Here is a 20,817-nt window from a genome sequence, read left to right on the forward strand (position 1 = left end):
GTGGTGCAGGGGTCAGGGAGAAAGAGACAACCAGTACAACAATGTCCTGCCTAGAGGGTCATTGAGGCCTGCTATGAGTGCTTTAAGGTAGTATAGCAGTAAAGAGCCAGTGAATCTCAATATTGAACTTGGGTCTATAAACATTAAAACCCAATTGACTATTTGGTCTGAAATATTAGACCTCAACATAATCTATCAAATATATCCTGCCTCTAGCTATACATAATTTATGATTACATCATTAGCCTAGTTAATGCCACGTAATACTAAATGACGACAAGGGAGATAAGAAATCATAATTTGTGGCAGAAACTGCACCCAGGTTAAAGTTTCTGCCTGTCTGTGGTGTAGGCAGCCCTGAGGACATCATCATTAAATCATCCAATCCCTTGAGTAGCAGTGCCTACAGATTACAGCTGTACTGTATTTGTGTAATGGAATATTATAATTCATCCAATTTTATTTAGCCATTGTGTAACAGTCATGTAAAGCCAGAGATTTTCTAGAAAAGTCTGTTCGTTTTCTGGGTCTGTGCCAGCATCTATGCCAGTGTCGCAGTGCACTAACAGAAAAGGTGCCAGCCAGCCAGCACGCTGTCCGTTCAGACAAAGGACCAAATGGAGGCTGAAAATAAAGATATTCTCTAGCTGAAATAGGCCACTTCTTAGCAACTATATATCTGTGTGTCAAAGCAGGGTGCCCCTTTAATCTGCAAGTCAAACCCTTGATAGTGTACAGTCATTTCTGATCTATATTGCAAAGAATCGATCTAGAATATTCTGAGGTAGAATTAATAATCTGCCGTATTCTTATTTCATATACTCAGTATTATACTGTAGTAGTATCATTCTAGATTTTTTCTATTGTATTATTGACTGTGTGTTTGTTTATTCCATGTGTAACTCTGTGTTGTTGTTTGTGTCGCACTGCTTTGCTTTATCTTGGCCAAGTCGCAGTTGTAAATGAGAACTTGTTCTCAACTAGCCTACCTGGTTAAATAAAGGTGAAATAAATAAATTATACACTCGGTGGCCAGTTTATTTGGTACACCCATCTAGTACCGAGTTGTACCCCCCTTTGCCTCCAGAACAGCCTGAATTCTTCGGGGCATAGACATGTTGCTCAGTTGGTATCAAGGGACCTAACGTGTGCCAGGAAAACGTTCCCCACACCATTACACCACCAGCCTGTATCGTTGACACCAGGCAGGATGAGGTCATGGACTCATGCTGCTTACGCCAAATCCTGACTCAGCATGACGCAACAGGAACCGGGATTCGTCAGAACAGGCAACGTTTTTCCACTCGTCAACTGTCCAGTGTTGGTGATCACGTGCCCACTGGAGCCGCTTCTTCTTGTTTTTAGCTGATAGGAGTGGAACCCGATGTGGTCGTCTGCTGCAATAGCCCATCCCCGACAAGGACCGACGAGTTGTGTGTTCCAAGCTACTGGAACCGGTGCGCCTGGCACAGACGATCATGCCACGCTAAAAGTTGCTGAGGTCACTCGTTTTGCCCATTCTAACATTCAATCGAACAGAAACTGAATGTCTCGATGCCTGCTTTATATAGCAAGCCACGGCCACGTGACTCACTGTCCGTAGGAGAACCATTTGTGATTTTCGTACCAAATAAACTGGCCACTGAGTGTATAATATACTGTAACCCAGCATATGGAGTATTGCTAGAGGCACTGAGTGAAGACAATTAACTAAGGTGTGAATCTAGGGCATCATCATGATACCTGCCACATTGAAGGACCATGACAAGCTGGTCCCAACCATGCTATTCTGTTATTTCATCAATTTAGGGCATGAATTGAAAATTCTATTAAATGCCCACTGAAACAATTATGGACAATTACCCAATTCAAACATGAGGGGTTGATTCAATTAATTAATTCAATGGAGTTAAGATATGATAGATCCCATCTTTACAAAACAGTGTTCTCCTCAGGGCAATTGGACAGTACTAGAACACACCCCCTGGGCAAAAACTGGTTGAATCAATCTTTGTTTCCTGTCATTTCAACCCCCAAAAAATCAATATGATGACATCAACGTGGAAAACTAATTGGATTTGCCAAAAGTCCTCAATCGTAAGGGCATTTAGACACCCAACTTTTAACATAAATCCAATAAAATATATATTTACATAACATATTTTTTATTTCACGTTGAATACACGTTAGTTGACAACCTAACCAAACTGACGTCTGTGCCCAGTGGGTAGCCAGTACTTCCATGTGTTTGACCTTCATATTGAGTCCTAAAAGTCCACAAACCTTTTCCAGCCAGTCTGTCTACTGCAGCCCAAAGTCAATGACACTCAAAGGCACAGAGACAATACACCACAGAAAACACTGCTGCTGCTGACGGAAAACACACAAACTGCTGCTAAGAACACACACTGTGGCACAGTGACCTTCACACTCTATGGGGAGAACTGCAAGCTCAGTATACCTGGCAGCCCGTGTTCACTGAAGATAAGTTATACATTTGGCATATGTGACTTCAATAACTGAAAAGTAGAGACAAAGATCAGGCTTCAGATATTCATATACACACATGAAGCCAGTCAACAAGCTAACCATGTGTTACTGCATGTGAATGAAATCACAGCAACACTGCCAACGAGACAGATTTATGGCTACAGAATCACCCTGGTCGCCTGCAACTCCCTCCTTTCCCCTCTCTCAACCTCCTCCATTGCTCCCTCGATCCCTCTCTTTTCTCTGTCCGTCTCTCATCCTCCCTTTACCCCCTCACCTTGTATCAGTTCCCTGCACAGAATCTCCTTATTGTGTGGCTTTCCTCCTTCCTCCACCTCCTCTTCTTCCTCCTCCTCCTGGCTCCCGTGGCCGCTCTCCTTCTCTTCCTCCTCCTCCTCGGAAGCAGAGGAACTCCACACCTCCATGGTGACCGGACAGAAGCTCTCTTCCATCCCTCCTTCTGTTATATTGCTCTTTTTATTCTTGTTCTTCTGTTCCCTGTTTCAGCTCTATGCCCATTCCAATAAGGCGATGCTCCGTTGCGCGTTGAAAACAGTATCCTCCTCTGTGTGTCCCTGTGACTGTGTGGGTATGTGTTACGTGTGTGAGAGGAGACTGAGCTGTCCTTCGTGTTAATATGTAATCCCTCTGACTGGGAGGTCCATCTGTCGTCACCCTCCTGCTTATATCGACCTGGCCACACTGGACTGTGGGAGCGCAGAAAGAGAAGGAGCGGTGTCGGAGGTAGTAGCTTGAGACCAGAACGACGCATAAAAGCTATAATAGATCATACCCAACTTTGCCTAAGAACTATACATATAGAAATGCAAGTCTTTAATATAAAACACAATACAAATTATAATCTGGTTTAGCGAGAGAATGCGCTTAGTCCCTGCATCCCCGTGAGGCGAGATGGTACGCTCCAGCCAAGGCCATGACTGTTGTCTTCCTGCACACATAATATTGGTGCAGACTTAGCCACACCCACTTCTAGAGGGAGAGGAATGCAACACTGATACTGTACACACGGACTGGGATTGTAAATCAACTGTTGATGTTTGTGTAGACTGTTGCTGTTTGTGTGGAGAGAGGATAGGTGTAAGAGGGAAAGTGATATATGAATTGACGTCAAGCTGGATTTTCAGCAGGGCCTCTCAATTTACGGAGCTCTTTAGTATGTTAGCACAAACCTCACATGCACAGTAAAATAATGCAAACACAATAGTGAATGTATAAACTGGATTTGCAAATAATGGTCTGTATTGACAGAGTTAAAATAAAGTAATCCCAAAGTACTAAAGCTGCTTATTTCACATCAACTGATACGTGGCAAAACAATATATCAGATATATGCCAGGTATGCTTTACTGACATATAACAACTTTGTATAGGGAAAAACACATCCCTGAAGTCTAGCCTTCATCCCCACCAACCATCATCATCACTTCATCCACCCAGTGCCCTCCCTGTTGCTCCCCTGGCACTCAAGTGTCCTCTCCCAATCAAATATTAACCTCCCCTTCATAAATGTTTCACCCGCAGACGGTTTCTTTCAGGTCGAGTACGGCACGCAAGGGGCGGCTCGGACACAACTTTCACCGTCTCCCCCTTCTCTTTTCCTTTCGCTCTTTACACCCCCCTATCCCGTTTCATCCCCCTATCCACATCGCTTTCCTACCAGGGTTGTGTACACAGCACCCCAACACAACGCATTAGCCAGCCAAGACAAAAATGGAGGCTGCCAGCTCCCTAAAAATACCAGCCCATCCAATACAAGGGGACTTCCTTACCCTTCCAAACCTAATTGATTAATTCAGTTAACAGAAACAGGTCGCTGCTACAATAGGATTTGTTGAGTCACGGTATTAGAAAGACAATGGAAAGTTAGATTAAGCTAGGGCCAAGATGGCTGAAGAAGGCTACAGTACAGAATATACGGTGTCAGGCCCTTTGTCTCCAATAAAAAGTGCATCAAACCAAAGCTCATTAAAACCTGTGTAGTAGTAAAGTTTGGTAACATTTCCCTCACATTATCTATGACAAACCTGACATTTTTGCAAAGGCATGAAATAACACATACCATAAGCACTAAGCAGTCATAATTAGCTGACTGATTTGACACAGTCATGACTACGCCAACCTAGCCATTGTTTTGTTTATGTATTGTTTTTTTATTTTTATTGTTTTTTTAAACATACAATATACTAGCAGTGAAGCCGCTCAACAACTACATCACATTAGTCATCTAACAGACTCCCATCCAGAGCGACACACAGAAGCAACCAGGATCAACGCCCTGCTCAAGGGCACGTCGACAGATCTCCCACAAGGTCAAAAAAGCGGACCTGAACCAGCGATCCATCAGACACCGGCCCAAGCTCCCAACCGCCAGGCCACCAGCCCTCCAAGATCCCCCCCCCCCCCCCCACAGTTCCCCAAGAACTGCCCCTCAACCATCCGGGACCCCCCACACAGTCCCACACCCCAGCCTAGCCATTGTTAGCGTGCATAAAATAGCACTGCAAGCAACCTGACAATGTTATATTGACATAAAATGATGTCAGTTATCATGACTTATGTAATATCATACTAATAACAGTGGAAGGATCAAGTAAAGTGTTACCAAGAGCTGCTACACTAATTCATGGACAAATCCATTCTGCCTCTGCAGATATGGACAAAAACATAAGTTGCTAGTCAATATTGACACAAGAAACCACTTTGCACTGATATCACTTCCTTGCAATCAACCAATGGAACGCAGTTCACAGTTCAATATTTGACTAAGATGAAAGAACACACCCTTAGAGGTCAATGGCCAAATAGTTTTATGGGCGCCTACGGTTTCCGTGGAAACACAGTCAGAGCAAAACAACACCATAAGCTCCATATCACTGATCAGATAAAGAGACTGAACCAGTGTAAAGTACACTATGAAGTGGTCACATAGCAAGCATTGATCAACAACGACATATGAAGAGTGGAATCAGTCACGTTCTGCTCTTTGAAGTGGTCAGCCGTCCAGTGCAACGGCAAAACACAAAGGTTGCATCTGAAATGCCACCCTACTCCCTGTCTAGTGCCCTACTTCTGAACAAAGCCCGGGTCAAAAGTAGTGCACTACATAGGGAATAGGATGCCATTTCAGACGCACCCAGAGATAGGGGTTAGCTCCCTTTCAGGTGTGTCTATTTACTTACATGGGCATCCACCCATATCCCTGCCAGTTCTGTTAAGACTGTAAGCTGAACTGGTATTTCAAGCAACAGAGCCAGACACAAAGGACTACTTATTAATACGTCTGTAACTGGAAGGAAGTTGAATCTTTTAAAAAGGGTGGCAGAGAAGGAGAGTCTTTGAGATGGAAAAAAAAAAGAAGCCAGAAGGTGCATGAAAGTACCCGGAAATAACAGAGAAAAGGGAGTAGAGAAACATACTGAATTGTTATAAAGGAGACAGCTAGAGGAGGGTAGAAAGTGAGAGAAGCAGTGAATGGGTCAAGCCACAGATGGAACAGAGAGCAAAAACAGGAGGGAGGGACAGATTTAGATCAGAACAGGTATGCACCAAGGTAGATTTCCAGAAGAGGGACACCCAAATAAGAGCTGTACAGAAGTTTAGGGCACGTGCCGCGAAGCTAATGTCAACACGGGACCAGGTATAAGGCACAGCTGTGTGTCGGCTGACTGGTTGTGTACCTGTCTGTCGTGTGCTCTGCAAAGAAGACAGAGTGAAAGGAGGGTACAGCCTATCCTGCCTTATGAAGGAGTAAGCCATACAATCCTATGGGACATTGCAAATCTGGCACTGACTGTACCCCCAGCCCAAAGCAGCTTGAATGAAAGGAGAGTACAGCCTATGCTGCCTTATGGGGGATTATTCTCACTATCTTAATGGAATCTGGCAACCCTAGTATCGCTGGCACTGTACCGCCAGTTACGATTGGCTTGAGTAAAGGAGAGTACAGTCTATCCTGTCTTACATGCAATCCTATGGGAACCAACATGGCAATGTACCCCTAGTCACAATCGGCTTGAGTGTAGGGTCGGGACAATACCAGTCTCGCGATACTCGTTAGTATCTTGGCAAGGAAACAAAACACAAAGCGGGTTTAATTTCTTTAGGGAAACAGTCCTAATGTTGGAAACAAACATCATTATGTTGTCATCCAGAGTCACATCTATTTATTTTCCAAGCTACAGCACAATATTTTACATACAGGTGGTTTTTAAATATTGCAATACTGGTATCGTCCCAGCCCTACTTTAGTGAAAGGACGGTATAGCCGTCCGGTATAGTCGCATCAGATACATATATCCCGCATCAGATACAAGAAAATGCCATCTTTGATGATATTATACTGCCAGAAAAGACAGACATATCGTCTGTTTAGCCGGCGCCCACTTGTTTTGTTTTTCGAATGCATGGCAACGTATATTTTTATTTATTCAACATTTAAAAATCACCAGGCTGTCCCATTGAGGTAAAATAAAAAAAACAGGGGAGACCTGGCCAAAACGTTCAACCAATCTTAAACGTCCGTCTATATTTGAGACCATCGACTTGCTTTCACATTAATTAAAACCTCTTCAGGATGTCTCTCTAAAAATTACACCAAAGGCCACAAATACACACTGTTTACACAGCAAACCCAATCTCTGAGCTTTCAACCCGTCACCTTTCCGACACCTCTCTGGTCTAGACTATGCTCACAAACAGACCTTTAAAATATACACTACTGATGGGTTGCTAAGACGACCAAGTCCTACACAGTGACGAGAGTACGGTCAGTGTCGCCGTGATGTCGGAAGAGCAGTCAGTGCTCGGGACCAAGCCCTTTGTAAAGGCCACTGTTAAAGTCAGTCCTGGACTGGAGGTGCAGAAGGAAACTGATTATAGCTAAGAGGCTAATCAGTTTAGTGGCATTTGGCATCTGTGGCCCCAAGCATCAGGGGAAGGGATGTGGCTAGAGGATTAGACACCTCCCCTAAAGTCACCAGAGGGAGGGGGGAGGAGCAGAGGGAGGGGGAAGGATCTTCTGTTAGCTCCTCTACTAAACAGACCATACATACGTGTAGTACTGTATTGATTAATGGAGATTCTGATATAATAGTGTCCCGTTAACGTGATTATGACATTGGAGTAGCCTTGTAATAGTCAGTAGCATGATGATGTTGAGTGTTGGATTTGGGTAAACTGAGTGTTTGTTGTGTTAGATTGAGGGATAAAGTATGCAGGCACCCATGTACCGAATCAATTGTTTCTTCCTAGAATCAGACTATGATCTTGTGACTATGATCAATTTCACCCATATCTATCTCTAGCTCATATTTTAGCATTTACCTTTATAACATTACCCCATTAAAACGATCACAATATTGTTGAAAAAACATTTACAAATCTCATTAGATTTGTTTTTCCACATCTACGTAGGAGAGTCAAGCGAAAACACTTTGTTGAAAGGACAATTGAAACAGATATAATCTTTAGCCAGACCTTAACTCGGAATCTGAGTCAGACCGATAGGAAGAATGTTCACCTCAGATTTAGAGTTCAAGATAAACTAGCAGGAGATTACCATGGTCATTATATACGGTACTTCCTGTTGGCAACATGCTACCAACCAAACCCTTTGGACCCATACCACCCCATCCAACTCCAAGAATTTTGTCACCACTACTGTGTGATTCTATTATGAGGGTGTTTTCAAGTGTGACTTAAAAACACCAGGATAAATTGGTCCAATATCAGATATATTATTGCAGGAGAAATTGCTACATTCACAATCAATGTCTTCTCTTGTGGACACTACTAATGCTTACACTGTGTATTGAGATACAGTGTCTTGCGAAAGTATTCACCCCACTTGGCATTTTTCCTATTTTGTTGCCTTACAACCTGGAATTAAAATGGATTTTGGGGTGTTTGATTTGATTTGATTTACACAACATGCCTACCACTTTGAAGATGCAAAATATTTTTTATTGTGAAACAAACAAGAAATAAGACAAAAACAGAAAACTTCAGCGTGCATAACTATTCACCCCCCCAAAGTCAATACTTTGTAGAGACACCCTTTGCAACAATTACAGCTGCAAGTCTCTTGGGATATGTCTCTATAAGCTTGGCACATCTAGCCCCTGGGATTTTTGCCCATTATTCAAGGCAAAACTGCTTCAGCTCCTTCAAGTTGGATGGGTTCCGCTGGTGTACTACAATCTTTAAGTCATACCACAGATTCTCAATTGGATTGATGTCTGGGATTTGACTAGGCCATTCCAAGACATTTAAACGTTTCCCCTTAAACCACGTGAGTGTTGTTTTAGCAGTATGCTTAGGGTCATTGTCCTACTGGAAGGTGAACCTCCGTCCCAGTCTCAAATCCCTGGAAGACTGAAACAGGTTTCCCCTCAAGAATTTCCCTGCATTTAGCGCCATCCATCATTCCTTCAGTTCTGACCAGTTTCCCAGTCCCTGCCGATGAAAAATGGATGGTGTTCTCGAGGTGATGTGAGGTGTTGGGTGTGCGCCAGACATAGCGTATTCCTTGATGGCCAAAAAGCTCAATTTTAGTCTCATCTGACCAGAGTACCTTCTTCTATATGTTTGGGGAGTCTCCCACATGCCTTTTGGCGAACACCAAACGTGTTTGCTTATTTTTTTTCTTTAAGCAATGGCTTTTGTCTGGCCACTCTTCCGTAAAGCCCAGCTCTGTTGAGTGTATGGCTTAAAGTGGTCCTATGGACAGATACTCCAATCTCCGCTGTGGGGCTTTGCAGCTCCTTCAGGGTTATCTTTGATCTCTTTGTTGCCTCTCTGATTAATGCCCTCCTTGCATGGTCCGTGTGTTTTGGTGGGCGGCCCACTCTTGGCAGGTTTGTTGTGGTGCCATATTCTTTCATTTTTTAAATAATGGATTTAATGGTGGGATGTTCAAATTTTCAGATATTTGTCCCTGACCTATTTGAAGAGCTCCTTGGTCTTCATAGTGCCGCTTGCTTGGTGGTGCCCCTTGCTTAGTGGAGTTGCAGACTCTTGGGCCTTTCAGAACAGGTGTATATATACACTGAGGTCATGTGACAGATCATGTGACACTTAAATAAAGTCCACCTGTGTGCAATCTAACTAATTATGTGACTTCTGAAGGTAATTGGTTGCACTAGATCTCATTTAGGGGCTTCATAGCAAAGGGGGTGAATACATATGCACGCACCACTTTTTCGTTGTTTTTTTAATTTTGTTTTTTGAAACAAGTAATTTTTTTCATTTCACTTCACCAATTTGGACTATTTTGTGTATGTTCATTACATGAAATCCAAATAAAAATCAATTTAAATTACAGGTTGTAATGAAACAAAATAGGAAAAAACGCCAAGGGGGTGAATACTTCTGCCAATTGTATTTGTCTTACAGGCAAGGAGTCAGACCACAAGCTCTTTAGATCCACACCATATGGATGACCTGATAATGGCAAAAGAGTGAGAGATTATCCTATCAATGTTATACTATAAAGTCCAGTGATTTAAGGATGTGTGTCATCTGTGAACAAGTTTCCATTGACCAATTCCAAAGCATATGTGAGGGGTCAATTCACAGTAGGACTGTAAAATGGAATTGCTGTAGGCTAAAACATTGCCTATAAAACACTATGGGCTGTTCAATTCCGGTCCTGGAGGGCCGAAACATTTCAGTTTTTTTGTTTCTACTTAGTAGTTAATTGCACTCACCTGGTGTCCCAGGTCTGATTTAGTCCCTAATTGGAAAGAGAGGATGCAAAACAGAAGTGTTTCTGCCCTCCAGGACCGGAATTGAATAGCCCTGCGACATTCAGTACATATTCAACTGAGGAATAAGTCATGTATTGACTTAATCTTACCAGGTTAGGACACTAGATAGTGGATAGCATGTTCTCAAACCTGAAATATAAGACATGCCTCCACAGAGGTACATGCAATAGCTTTGGGAGTAGGTAGCCCTGGTCTTGAATGCCGCAGGTACAGTACATCAAGTTGTGTATTTTTAAGCATCAGTTCCCGTAAGGGCTGAAAGTAGAACTAATTTCTTCCCGGTACGGGACCTCCTATATGTGCATCCATTTGAGTGTGTCCCCCCAAAAAATGTATGGGCCTAAAACATAGAATCCCAATCAATTTAATATGATCTCTGTGGGCCTAGTCGTAAAGATTTGTAATTTAACTTGAAAAATGTATTACCTTTTATTGTGGCATAAACACAACCAGTCATGATGTTTGATCTGATTGTCAAACATTGACTTCAAAGCTGGGCTGGATAAAGAAATCATAAGCCTAAGGGCTTATTTTCACTTTTTTTTTTACGAGGCATACAAAGTATACAGTATGTTATGGTGTCGGGTGCATTTTCCTGGCATGGTTTAAGGCCACTTGTAAAATCTATGCAAAGGCACATTGAAGCTGTTCTGGTAGCTTGTGGTGGCCCAAACCATTTTAAGACACTTTATGTTGGTGTTTCCTTTATTTTGGCAGTTACATGTATGGCTTGTGATCAAATTTAACCCACAGTTATTGTTTAGAAACTATTGATCCTCTTTGGCTAAATTATGCTCTCTGTTGTATTTTGAACATTGAGAGTGGACTCCTGTGGTTGGATAAAATAAATAATAATAACACAATTTGTTTTGCCTCTTGGGCTTCCAACGGGCTTGGGCAAAGCCCGACTCACACAATTGGCCAGTAACATTGATTTATTATGCAATGATTTTTAATTTTTTTTTTATTAATCAGTTAACCAATCAAGACAGGGCTCCCCAGTTACCCACGTGGGCCCCCTACCTTCTAATCCCCCCCATCTGACGATTAGCAGGGCAGCAGGAGCAGGCTGTGTACACTCATTGACAGTGGGCTCCTGAGTCCTCCTGTGGTTGGCGGTTGCAGTAAAAAAAAAAATGATAGAGTGCATTTGGAAAGTATTCAGACCCCTTGCCTTTTTCCAAATTTTATTACGTTACAGACTCTTTTCTGCAGATCCTCTCAAGCTCTCAGGTTGGATGGGGAGTGTCGCTGCACAGCTATTTTCAGGTCTCTCCAGAGATGTTCGATCAAGTTCAAGACCGGGCTCTGGCTGGGCCACTCAAGGACATTCAGAGACTTGTCCCGAAGCCACTCCTGCGTTGTCTTGGCTGTGTGCTTAGGGTCGCTGTCCTGTTGGAAGGTGAACCTTCGCCCCAGTCAGGTCCTGAGTGCTCTGGAGCAGGTTTTCATTAAGGATCTCTCTGTACTTTGCTCCGTTCCTCTTTCCCTCGGTCCTGACTTGTCTCCCAGTCCCTGCCTTTGAAAAACATTCCCACAGCATGATGCTGCTACCACCATGCTTCACCGTAGGGATGGTGCCAGGTTTCCTCCAGACCAGACGCTTGGCATTCAGGCCAAAAAGTTCAATCTTGGTTTCATCAGACCAGAGAATCTTGTTTCTCATGGTCTGAGAGTCTTAGGTGCCTTTTGGCAAACTCCAAGAGGGCTGTCATGTGCCTTTTACTGAGGAGTGGCTTCCGTCTGGCCTGATTGGTGGACTGTTGCAGAGATGGTTGTCTTTCCGGAAGGTTCTCCCATCTCTACAGAGGAACTCTGGAGCTCTGTCAGAGTGACCATCGGGTTCTTGGTCAGTTCTTCTCCCCGATTGCTCAGTTTTGCCAGGCGGCCAGCTCTAGGAAGAGTCTTGGTGGTTGCAAACTTCATCCATCTAAGAATGATGTTCTTAGTGACCTTCAATGCTGCAGACATTTTTTGGTACCCTTCACCAGATCTGTGCCTCGACACATTCCTGTCTCAGAGCTCTACGGGCAATTCCTTCGACCTCATAGCTTGATTTTTGCTCTGACATGAACTGTCAACTGTGAGACCTTATATAGACAGGTGTGTGCCTTTCCAAATCATGGCCAATCAATTGAATTGTCCACAGGTGGACTCCAATCAAGTTGAAGAAACATCTCAAGGATGATCAATGGAAACAGGATGCACCCGAGTTCAATTTTGAGTCTCATAGCAAAGGGTCTGAATACTTATGTAAATAAGGTATTTATGTTTTTTATGTTTTATAAATTTGCAAAAATGTCTTACAACCTGTTTTTGCTTTGTCATTATGGGACATTGTGTGTAGATTGATGAGGATTTTTTTTTTTTTATCAATTTTAGAATAAGGCTATAACGTAAGAACATTTAAAAAAAGGGAAGGGGTCTGAATACTTTCTGAACGCACTGTATATATATATATTATTTTTTTTGCTACCTCTTGGGCCCCCCACAGTCCTGGGCCCAAGGGCTTCAGCCCCTGTAAACCCCTGCATTAATCCAGCCCTGCTTCGAAGAGCTGTTTTACTAGACTAACTGTGCACGTTCATCCACTGGCAACATATTTCCAGCCTCCAAACAGTGGTGAATTGAAAGAGACATCTGTTACACAAAACACCAAAAAGTATTATGACATTTGGCGATTGTCAAAAGGGCCCGAATGTAAGCGTCCACTGCTGTCCAAGTGCGTCTCGGTGTCAGCCACTCATCTCTGCCCTGGCAAAATGTCTGTGTTTTCGTCAAATCACATCGCAATTTGGAGCGTAGGCTATACCAGACATCTTCAAGTCCATCCGCGAATTGTTCTTGCCTCTGATATGCAGTAATGATAAATAATGGTGTAATATAGCCTACAGTTTTCTTGACATTTTATTTTAAAAAGGCTCATGTTTTACCGGTAAGGCGTACCCCCACTATTTTGTTTTGCCGGGACACCCTTCCGGACCGTACCGCCTTACGTTCACCTCTGGTGCCCGTATTCATAAGCATCTCTCAGAGTAGGAGTGCTGATTAAGGAGCAGTTGTGCTTTTTAGCTCATAAGGAATAAGATTATGTAGACAGGGGGACCTGATCCTAGATCAGCACTCCTACTCTAAAACTCTTTATGAATACGGGCTCCAAGATCTTAGATCTAGGAGACCAGGTAGGTGCTTTCACTCAAGCCAGCCGCCGCACCACATGAGTCAACTCATCATTGGATTTAAGTGGTTCATTCCCTCCAAGCTAAGTTGGTGAGGTGAGTAACTAGTAAAACAGGTGCGGTACATTTGGCACTTCAGTACCAGTTGCCTTCTCCTGTGTTAGATGCCTAGCGTGGACAGAGTGGTGGACTTACAGAAGTACTTGAGCGTCTCTTCTATCTGGTCATGTGTGAGTCCCAGGGCGACCTCCGGGGGCAGCAGAGGGGTGTGGAGCCAGTCGTCGTGGTCGTAGCCAAACATGCAGTCCGCCCGCAGAGTGTAGTTAGGCAGTCCCTCAGACAGCAGGCTCACTATCTCCACCTCACTATCGCCACCTGAACAAAGTTCTGACAGTGGAAAGGGAGGGAGGGAGGTGTATGAGGGTGTGGCAGGGGAGATATGGGAGAACAAAGAGACAGCATTCATCACATTGGATTGAGCGCTCCGAAATCTACAAGTCTCTGCTGCCCCCCTGAGGCACTGACCGGATGACACAGTTCCCACTCACCACATTATAATGCATTACATTAAAAACATGTAATTGAACACTGTTCCTGGATGCAGGATGATAGTCCAATCTAAATGTCCCCTGCAATGGTTCTAAGAGACCCATCTTCCCACTAGCTTCATGCGGTCCAACATGAAAGTGAACTGCTTATCCAATTCCCTATAACCCATCTACTACATTCATTAACTGTGACCTACCAGTGAGGGTGGACACATCATGGCTTCCCCTATCCACTCTTTCCAGGAGGTCGCACTCCATATTAAGGCCCTCATAAAGGGGCAGGGTCTCCTCATCGAGGCCGCCGGACACCTCCCCCTGCCCCCTATAAAGGGAGAGGGTCAACAGGGGGTCCAGTGGGGAGTGTGAGGGCCAGAAGAAGAGATGAGGAGGAGAGGGATGAGGGTGGGACAGCTTGACTGGGGCCGGGGTGTTCAGGGTGAGGACTCAGGGCTGGTCCCTGTGAGTGACTGAGGCCCCCTGGTGGATCAGGGAGAAACAGCAGGCTGATCGCACATCTGGTACCAGGGCTGGTCTGAGAGAGGGAGAGAAAAAAAAATTGTGTTGCTAGGTTTCCATCCAATTGGCAACAGATTTTCATGTGAATATTCTAAAAGCGGCATAAAAACACGATGTGCATTTTCCCACCAGAGATGTGTTTCCATCAAATTGACTTGTTGCAGATGAAAGGTGTGTGATGACGTAATGCACATCAAATACATTTTGCAGTTAAGTTCCCATTTACTGAATAAAAAATACAAGTTAAATGGGTTTCCATCGCATTTTCAACTCTATTTATCACAACAACAACAAAAATAACGTGACATAGCAAATGTGCCAACTTTGGTATTGGCAAGTGTTCTCCAGCCAACAGCGCACAGGGCGCAGATACAGTTGGCTACTGTATCTACGACAAAAGTGCAAGATTATTTTTATTTGTCAAACGACATTGATGATCATGTCACCAGAATGAGACCCTGGGTATTTATTGGAAAGGAGCATCAAGCTCATCACCTTGCACTTTCACCACCCTGTGAAGTTCAGGGTGTTCAGTAGCCTAATAAACTCCATGTGTGACTAAGTTACCTTTGACATTATGATTATTATATTAATATTTGCATAAAAGCACTTCCAACGACATTTTACGCATACTTCATTTTGCAGACACAAAAAGATCCCACCTAGTCTAGTTCATTTTGTTTTTGGAAAGTTTACTGAAACATTTTCTGTTTCCATCAGTCTTGTCATTACATTTGTTTTTATCGGACATGTACTTTACTCGCATAAAGAAGGTTGGATTGAAGACTGGTTAGAAAGATGAATTCAAGCCGACTGTCTTTAATTCATCAACATCATAGTCTTTTACGTTTTAGTACGGAATGGCATAACATTAAATGCTGTTTTACGTTTGAACATGGAATGCCATCAAATGCGAATGTATCAAGAAAACTCTCATCCCTTTACTGAAATGTATTTCACCAGTTTTTCCAGGTGAGATACTGAAATGATGCTCTCATTTTCTAGAACAGCCTGGTTAAAAGACATACAGATATAGGTCACATTTAAGGACCAGTTGACATTTTTCTTACTTCAGACATTTCAACCACGAATTTACAAGCATCTTCATCTTTTTAAAGCCATGTACAGTGCCATGTATGCTCCAATTGTCACACTAGGCTTGGCCTTTCCCCCGAGTTTTTAGGGTCAGAAAGCTAGAGTTACCCTAGCTACACACAGATCAAGTTACAACCGGAGCACAACACACCACCTTATGACATTTAAACCAACACAGTTACTAAACAAAGCTTGACGAGGCACAACACAAAGTGCTGTACATTCCAACTAGGACAGCGTGCTAAGGCTAGCTGTAACCTGTATTATAGTATTAGAGTAAATGCTAATTCATACTGTTTACAAAAGCAAAGAGAAACATGAGTGTCCCTCTTCATAAGGCATATCAATTCACCTACATGTCCGCCAGGAAATGCTGCGGGCCATCGTTCTGTAACTCAATAGCCTGGCTAGTGACGTAATTCAAAGAGAAAATGGGGGGGGGGGGGGGGGGGTGTTCAAGACATTATAACAAAGGACAGCAAAGTAGCCATAGTTTATTGATGGAACTCTAAATAATTGTCACATCCAGTTTTATTGTCATATTGCGGTTGTTAGTGTTTGGATACATCAGACCTAGGCAATATCAAGGTCAGTGGTAAAGGGCAGTGGATATCATACAATACATTAGCTATGTATTGCAGTCTGAGTCAAGGACATATTATATGAGGACTATTTGGTTAACAAAGCACTGACCGTGCATGTGGGTAGACAAAACATGTGACACACACACACGCAGGTAGCCTAGTGGTTAGAGCGTTGGACTAGTAACCGAAAGGTTGCAAGATCGAATCCCTGAGCTGACAAGGTAAAAATCTGTCGTTCCCCTGAACAAGGCAGTTATTGAAAATAAGAATTTGTTCTTAACTGACTTGCCTACTTAAATAAAGGTTAAATACATTTTTAAAACTCAGCTGGGTGCAGCTCGCCACACACCCACTCAAGAGACAGATGAGAATGACAATCTCTCCTCCTTCCTCCCCCTCTCCAACCTCCTTAATTAACTGAGTGTATTGCTCTGGTCACTCCTGCCACATCCATCCATCCACTCCCTCCACTTACAGCTGTCAGAGGGAGCAGCAGGGTCGTACACATACTCTAGGTCTGGCTTTTACTGTATCCACCATGATGCATAATGTCTGGTAGTTCTGTAGCATGGCGTGTCTATCGACTAGAATGATAAGTAGTACTTGTGTTTTCACTAGAATGCTAAATAAGGGTGCATGGATGCAGTCCAAAATATCATGTTATTATACAATTATAAATGTCTTATTCCCATGTCTTAAATGACAAATAAAAAGATATTGAGGGGAATCAATTGGCATTTGGTACTGGCACTCAACTAACCTGCAGCGCACAGTCTCACACAGAAAACAAATGGAGCATGCCCATGCGCGCGCACACACACACACACACACACACAAAGACATGTCGTATCTTTATCTGTCATATTTTCATGCTGCCAAGGCCAAGTTGGCAGGCATTGTATTGTAACATTGTGGGTCTATTAACTACCCAGCCAAGCGCAGCCTTGTATCCCATTTAGAGGGGGTCACCAGTGAGTATGGTTATTGGCCATCTCTTTCTCTGTGTGGTTGTCGTTGGGCCAGGCAGAATGCCAAGGGAAAGACCCTGTTACGCGGCCCAGTGTGCCCACTGTACAACCCTGGGCTCCACTAGGCCCTTGTTCCCAGATCTGCCAGCAAATTAACAGTCCAGAGAATCTACAGGAACTGTGAGAAAACAATTGTCCAGTTCCCCAGACAAACACACAGTGGGGTGCGGAAGACTGGGCCACTAAGGACAAAGCCAAAAACGTCTGATCCCTGAGAACGTGTTCTGTACAGTATATCCATAAGGATATAATCAAACATACAGGCTATTTTTTGTGTAGCCTACACAAGTTACTCTTGAGAAATGTGGAATGCACAGCAATATGCACAGCAGTATGCTACGTGGTTTAACTCAAAAAAAGGAAAGTTACTTCAATCTGAATTTCAAGGATTGCAAACCACTTTCCTAATGTAAATGAGAAGTTAAAACGTTACCTTAATGTGTTATAGTTGCATAGGGCCGTTCATCCAAGATGAGCAGTGCCAAAGTTGAAGGAATAATAAGGAGACTTTTCCGAGTGAACTTCAATAAGTCAGGCATAAGTGTAACTCTCTAACTCTAATGGATGTCCTTCTGAGTCTGACTGACCTTCCAGAGGACTCACGTTGAACTCGTAGAGGCCGGTTGGAAAAGCCTGTCTTTGGTGCTCTTTGGCCGTTCAGAAGGGGTGTGTACGTGTGTGGAGTCACACAGGAACGAGAGAGGAAGGAAGGGCAGACGAAGGTGTCACAGAAAGAAGCGAGGGAGGGTGGGAGGGGAGGGTAGGAGGGGGTAGAAAATAGACAGATAGTGACGGTTGAGGAGGGAGGAGGGACACTTGCAGGGTACAGTACTTAGGAAAGTGGGAAGGGAGGGGGTAGGAAAGAGGGGGGAAACTGAGACGGCGAGAGAGGGCACAGGAGGGAGGAGAGGGGCCCTTGAGAGAAGGGTACTTAGGAAAGAGGAAAGAAAGGGATGAATGGGTCACACTCGATTTAGCCTGTCACCACCAGATTGAATAACAAATCAGAATTTGCAAACCGGCTGAGAGGGAGAAGCTTGTCAAATGCAAATCTCGCCTCTAATTGGCTGAGCGGGCCAAGGACTCTGAACCCATGGTCGCCCGGGCAACAGTTTGGTCATGTGACGAAGCCCATCTGATGCCTCTGCCAGTAGAGATTTTATTCAAATGGTAAGTACGTAATTATTCAACTTCAAGGTAGAAGCTTTTACACAAACCAGAGAAAGGCTCTGTACTAAAATGGGGCAAGATTTACAATACCTTTTGCACTAGAGCGAAATCTGCACCTTTTCCCCCAGAGGGAACAGGAAAAGCTAGAACAATCAAAGTCAAAACAATTTAAGACTTCCACATAACAACAAGAGGAAAGTACACCTCTAAGATCGCTTTAGTAAATCTAAGCCAGATCACCCCCCACACAAGCTAATATGCAATGCATCAGTGATGAAACTTATTTTCTGAACCCGGACAGGGCTTCCATCCAAGAACTTCAACGTTCTTTCACTGAGGGTGTAACTGACCCCATAACTGGCCTCATTTACTTCAAGTAGTGCCACGCAGTCCATTACTGTGGTGGCCAGGGAGGGCAGTGAGGGCACTATGGGATAATGAGATCAGATAGATAGGTAGGTCGATAAACTAGTGCTTGAACGATACCCACCATTTCATTATTTAACACTACCATGAGATAGTAGCCTATATAGTCTCTCCTGATAGGCTTAAATCAAGGAGCTGAACGTCCAGCATGCACATGAAATGTAATTCTGGGTGACGAGCATAGAGCCTTTCTAATGATTGTGGTTCAGGCTAATTATAGTGGCCTCATTTTGGAGTGATGCTCCCGTATGGCCGTGTCTAGACTTGACAGTTAATGCAGTTTTTGTATTCTGATCATGGAGTTCTGATCATGGAATTCCAAACACATCATGCATCTACACTTAAATGTGTCCACCATGTCCACATTGTGTCCGGATTCCCTTTTCCCGCACTATATTAATATGCCAGTATGCATTCTGCAAATGGTAGAATAGGCTAAATATGATAACACAACAACTAGCAAAACTAAAGGGATTCCAAACAGGATAGCATAACTTTAGCCAAAAGAAAATGTGTTTTTCTAACTATTAACTAGCTGGCTAGCATTTGAGGCCAGAAAACACGCTCCTCACACACTAGGAACGTATTTCCTCCAGCGTTATAATGAAAAGCTGCCTCACAGTACCAAAACACACGTTTTCTGGAGACTTATGGGCGGAGTGCTGATGACATCACCCACTGTGTACGCTTTTGGTAGCCTGATTGCATCCAGACTGAGGAGAAATCCGCACACAATGCATCCCAGACCACAGTGCGACTTTTATGCGTCTAGACCCATAATTTACAATACGATCTTCGTATTCTGATAGCAGAAACCGCATGTAAGTGTCAAGTGTAGACACGGCCATAGAGGTGCCCCCCAAAATAGAACAGGTAACATTAGTTCCCTACTAGGTAGGCCTTCAAACTAAAATTGCGGGAAAAATCCTGAAAACCCACCAAACCCACCAAACCTCTGAGAAAATACAATAATTAGTCAACACACTATACTAATAAAAAGCAGAAAATGAACTATTAAAATAGTCGATGGCCTATGATCGAGAAGGAGTAAAAGGCCTGAGTAAGTAAATGCTATAGACATCTCTGGAGCCAAGCAGCCAGACAACATGGGTTGAGGTGGGTGAGGAGTATGCAGACACATTTCAAACAGCTGAACTGATGAGATGACCTTAACCACAGTCTCATGGTCAGAGATAAGCTGCTGTGTTGTATCAGTTGAGTATCTAGACACAGTGTTCACTCCCCAAACAATAAACATTGCCTACGAGACCTTCTGCACACTTACCATGGCTGAACTGCCTTCACTACAAACCTGATTCATCAAGTCACAAGGCAATTACGACCAAATTATATCTCAATTTAAAAGGTAGACTCGGCGAAATGACGTTGCCGCGAGCCGCACCGCAGATATTGAGATAAGTGAGATGCAAGACTTCGCTCTCACACAGTATCTGCACATGTGCACGGGTTCGCATCATGCTGTTAAAGCGTATTAGACAGGGCACCAAAACAGAGAGAAGTTGAGCCTCACACTTCAACGCTCTCAGATGTTGCGGAAATTGGCCCACTGTGCTGTTTACTTTCTGCATCGACGTCATATCGCTGAGTCTACCTTTAAAGTAAGCGGAGTTTCCTGATTCCAATACAAAAAAAACAAATTCAAGCTTCTCAGAGGACGATATATATATATACACTGCTCAAAAAAAATAAAAGGGAACACTTAAACAACACAATGTAACTCCAAGTCAATCACACTTCTGTGAAATCAAACTGTCCACTTAGGAAGCAACACTGATTGACAATAAATTTCACATGCTGTTGTGCAAATGGAATAGACAAAAGGTGGAAATTATAGGCAATTAGCAAGACACCCCAAATAAGGGAGTGGTTCTGCAGGTGGTGACCACAGACCACTTCTCAGTTCCTATGCTTCCTGGCTGATGTTTTGGTCACTTTTGAATGCTGGCGGTGCTTTCACTCTAGTGGTAGCATGA

The 20,817-nt window shown here is 43.5% G+C and overlaps 1 protein-coding gene across 14 annotated transcripts in view; it reads right to left on the minus strand.

Moving 5' to 3' along the window:
* LOC139567626 (trafficking kinesin-binding protein 1-like) overlaps positions 1-20,817 on the minus strand; it is a 41,192-nt gene that overhangs the window by 12,484 nt on the left and 7,891 nt on the right. For 11 of the 14 annotated variants that reach the window (XM_071389007.1, XM_071388996.1, XM_071388999.1 and 8 more), the window contains 2 exons: positions 14,202-14,536; positions 13,652-13,843 (listed from right to left, as the gene is read on the minus strand). In XM_071389007.1, coding sequence (XP_071245108.1) covers positions 13,652-13,843; positions 14,202-14,262 — 253 coding nt within the window. In that variant the 5' untranslated portion in view covers positions 14,263-14,536. Of the gene's footprint in view, positions 1-2,767; positions 3,335-13,651; positions 13,844-14,201; positions 14,537-17,660; positions 17,878-20,817 lie in introns of those variants that run through there. The other 3 variants (XM_071388998.1, XM_071389009.1, XM_071389000.1) reach the window with 3 other exon arrangements.

The sequence above is a fragment of the Salvelinus alpinus genome, chromosome 2 (assembly GCF_045679555.1).
Source record: "Salvelinus alpinus chromosome 2, SLU_Salpinus.1, whole genome shotgun sequence".
Lineage (NCBI taxonomy): Eukaryota > Metazoa > Chordata > Actinopteri > Salmoniformes > Salmonidae > Salvelinus > Salvelinus alpinus.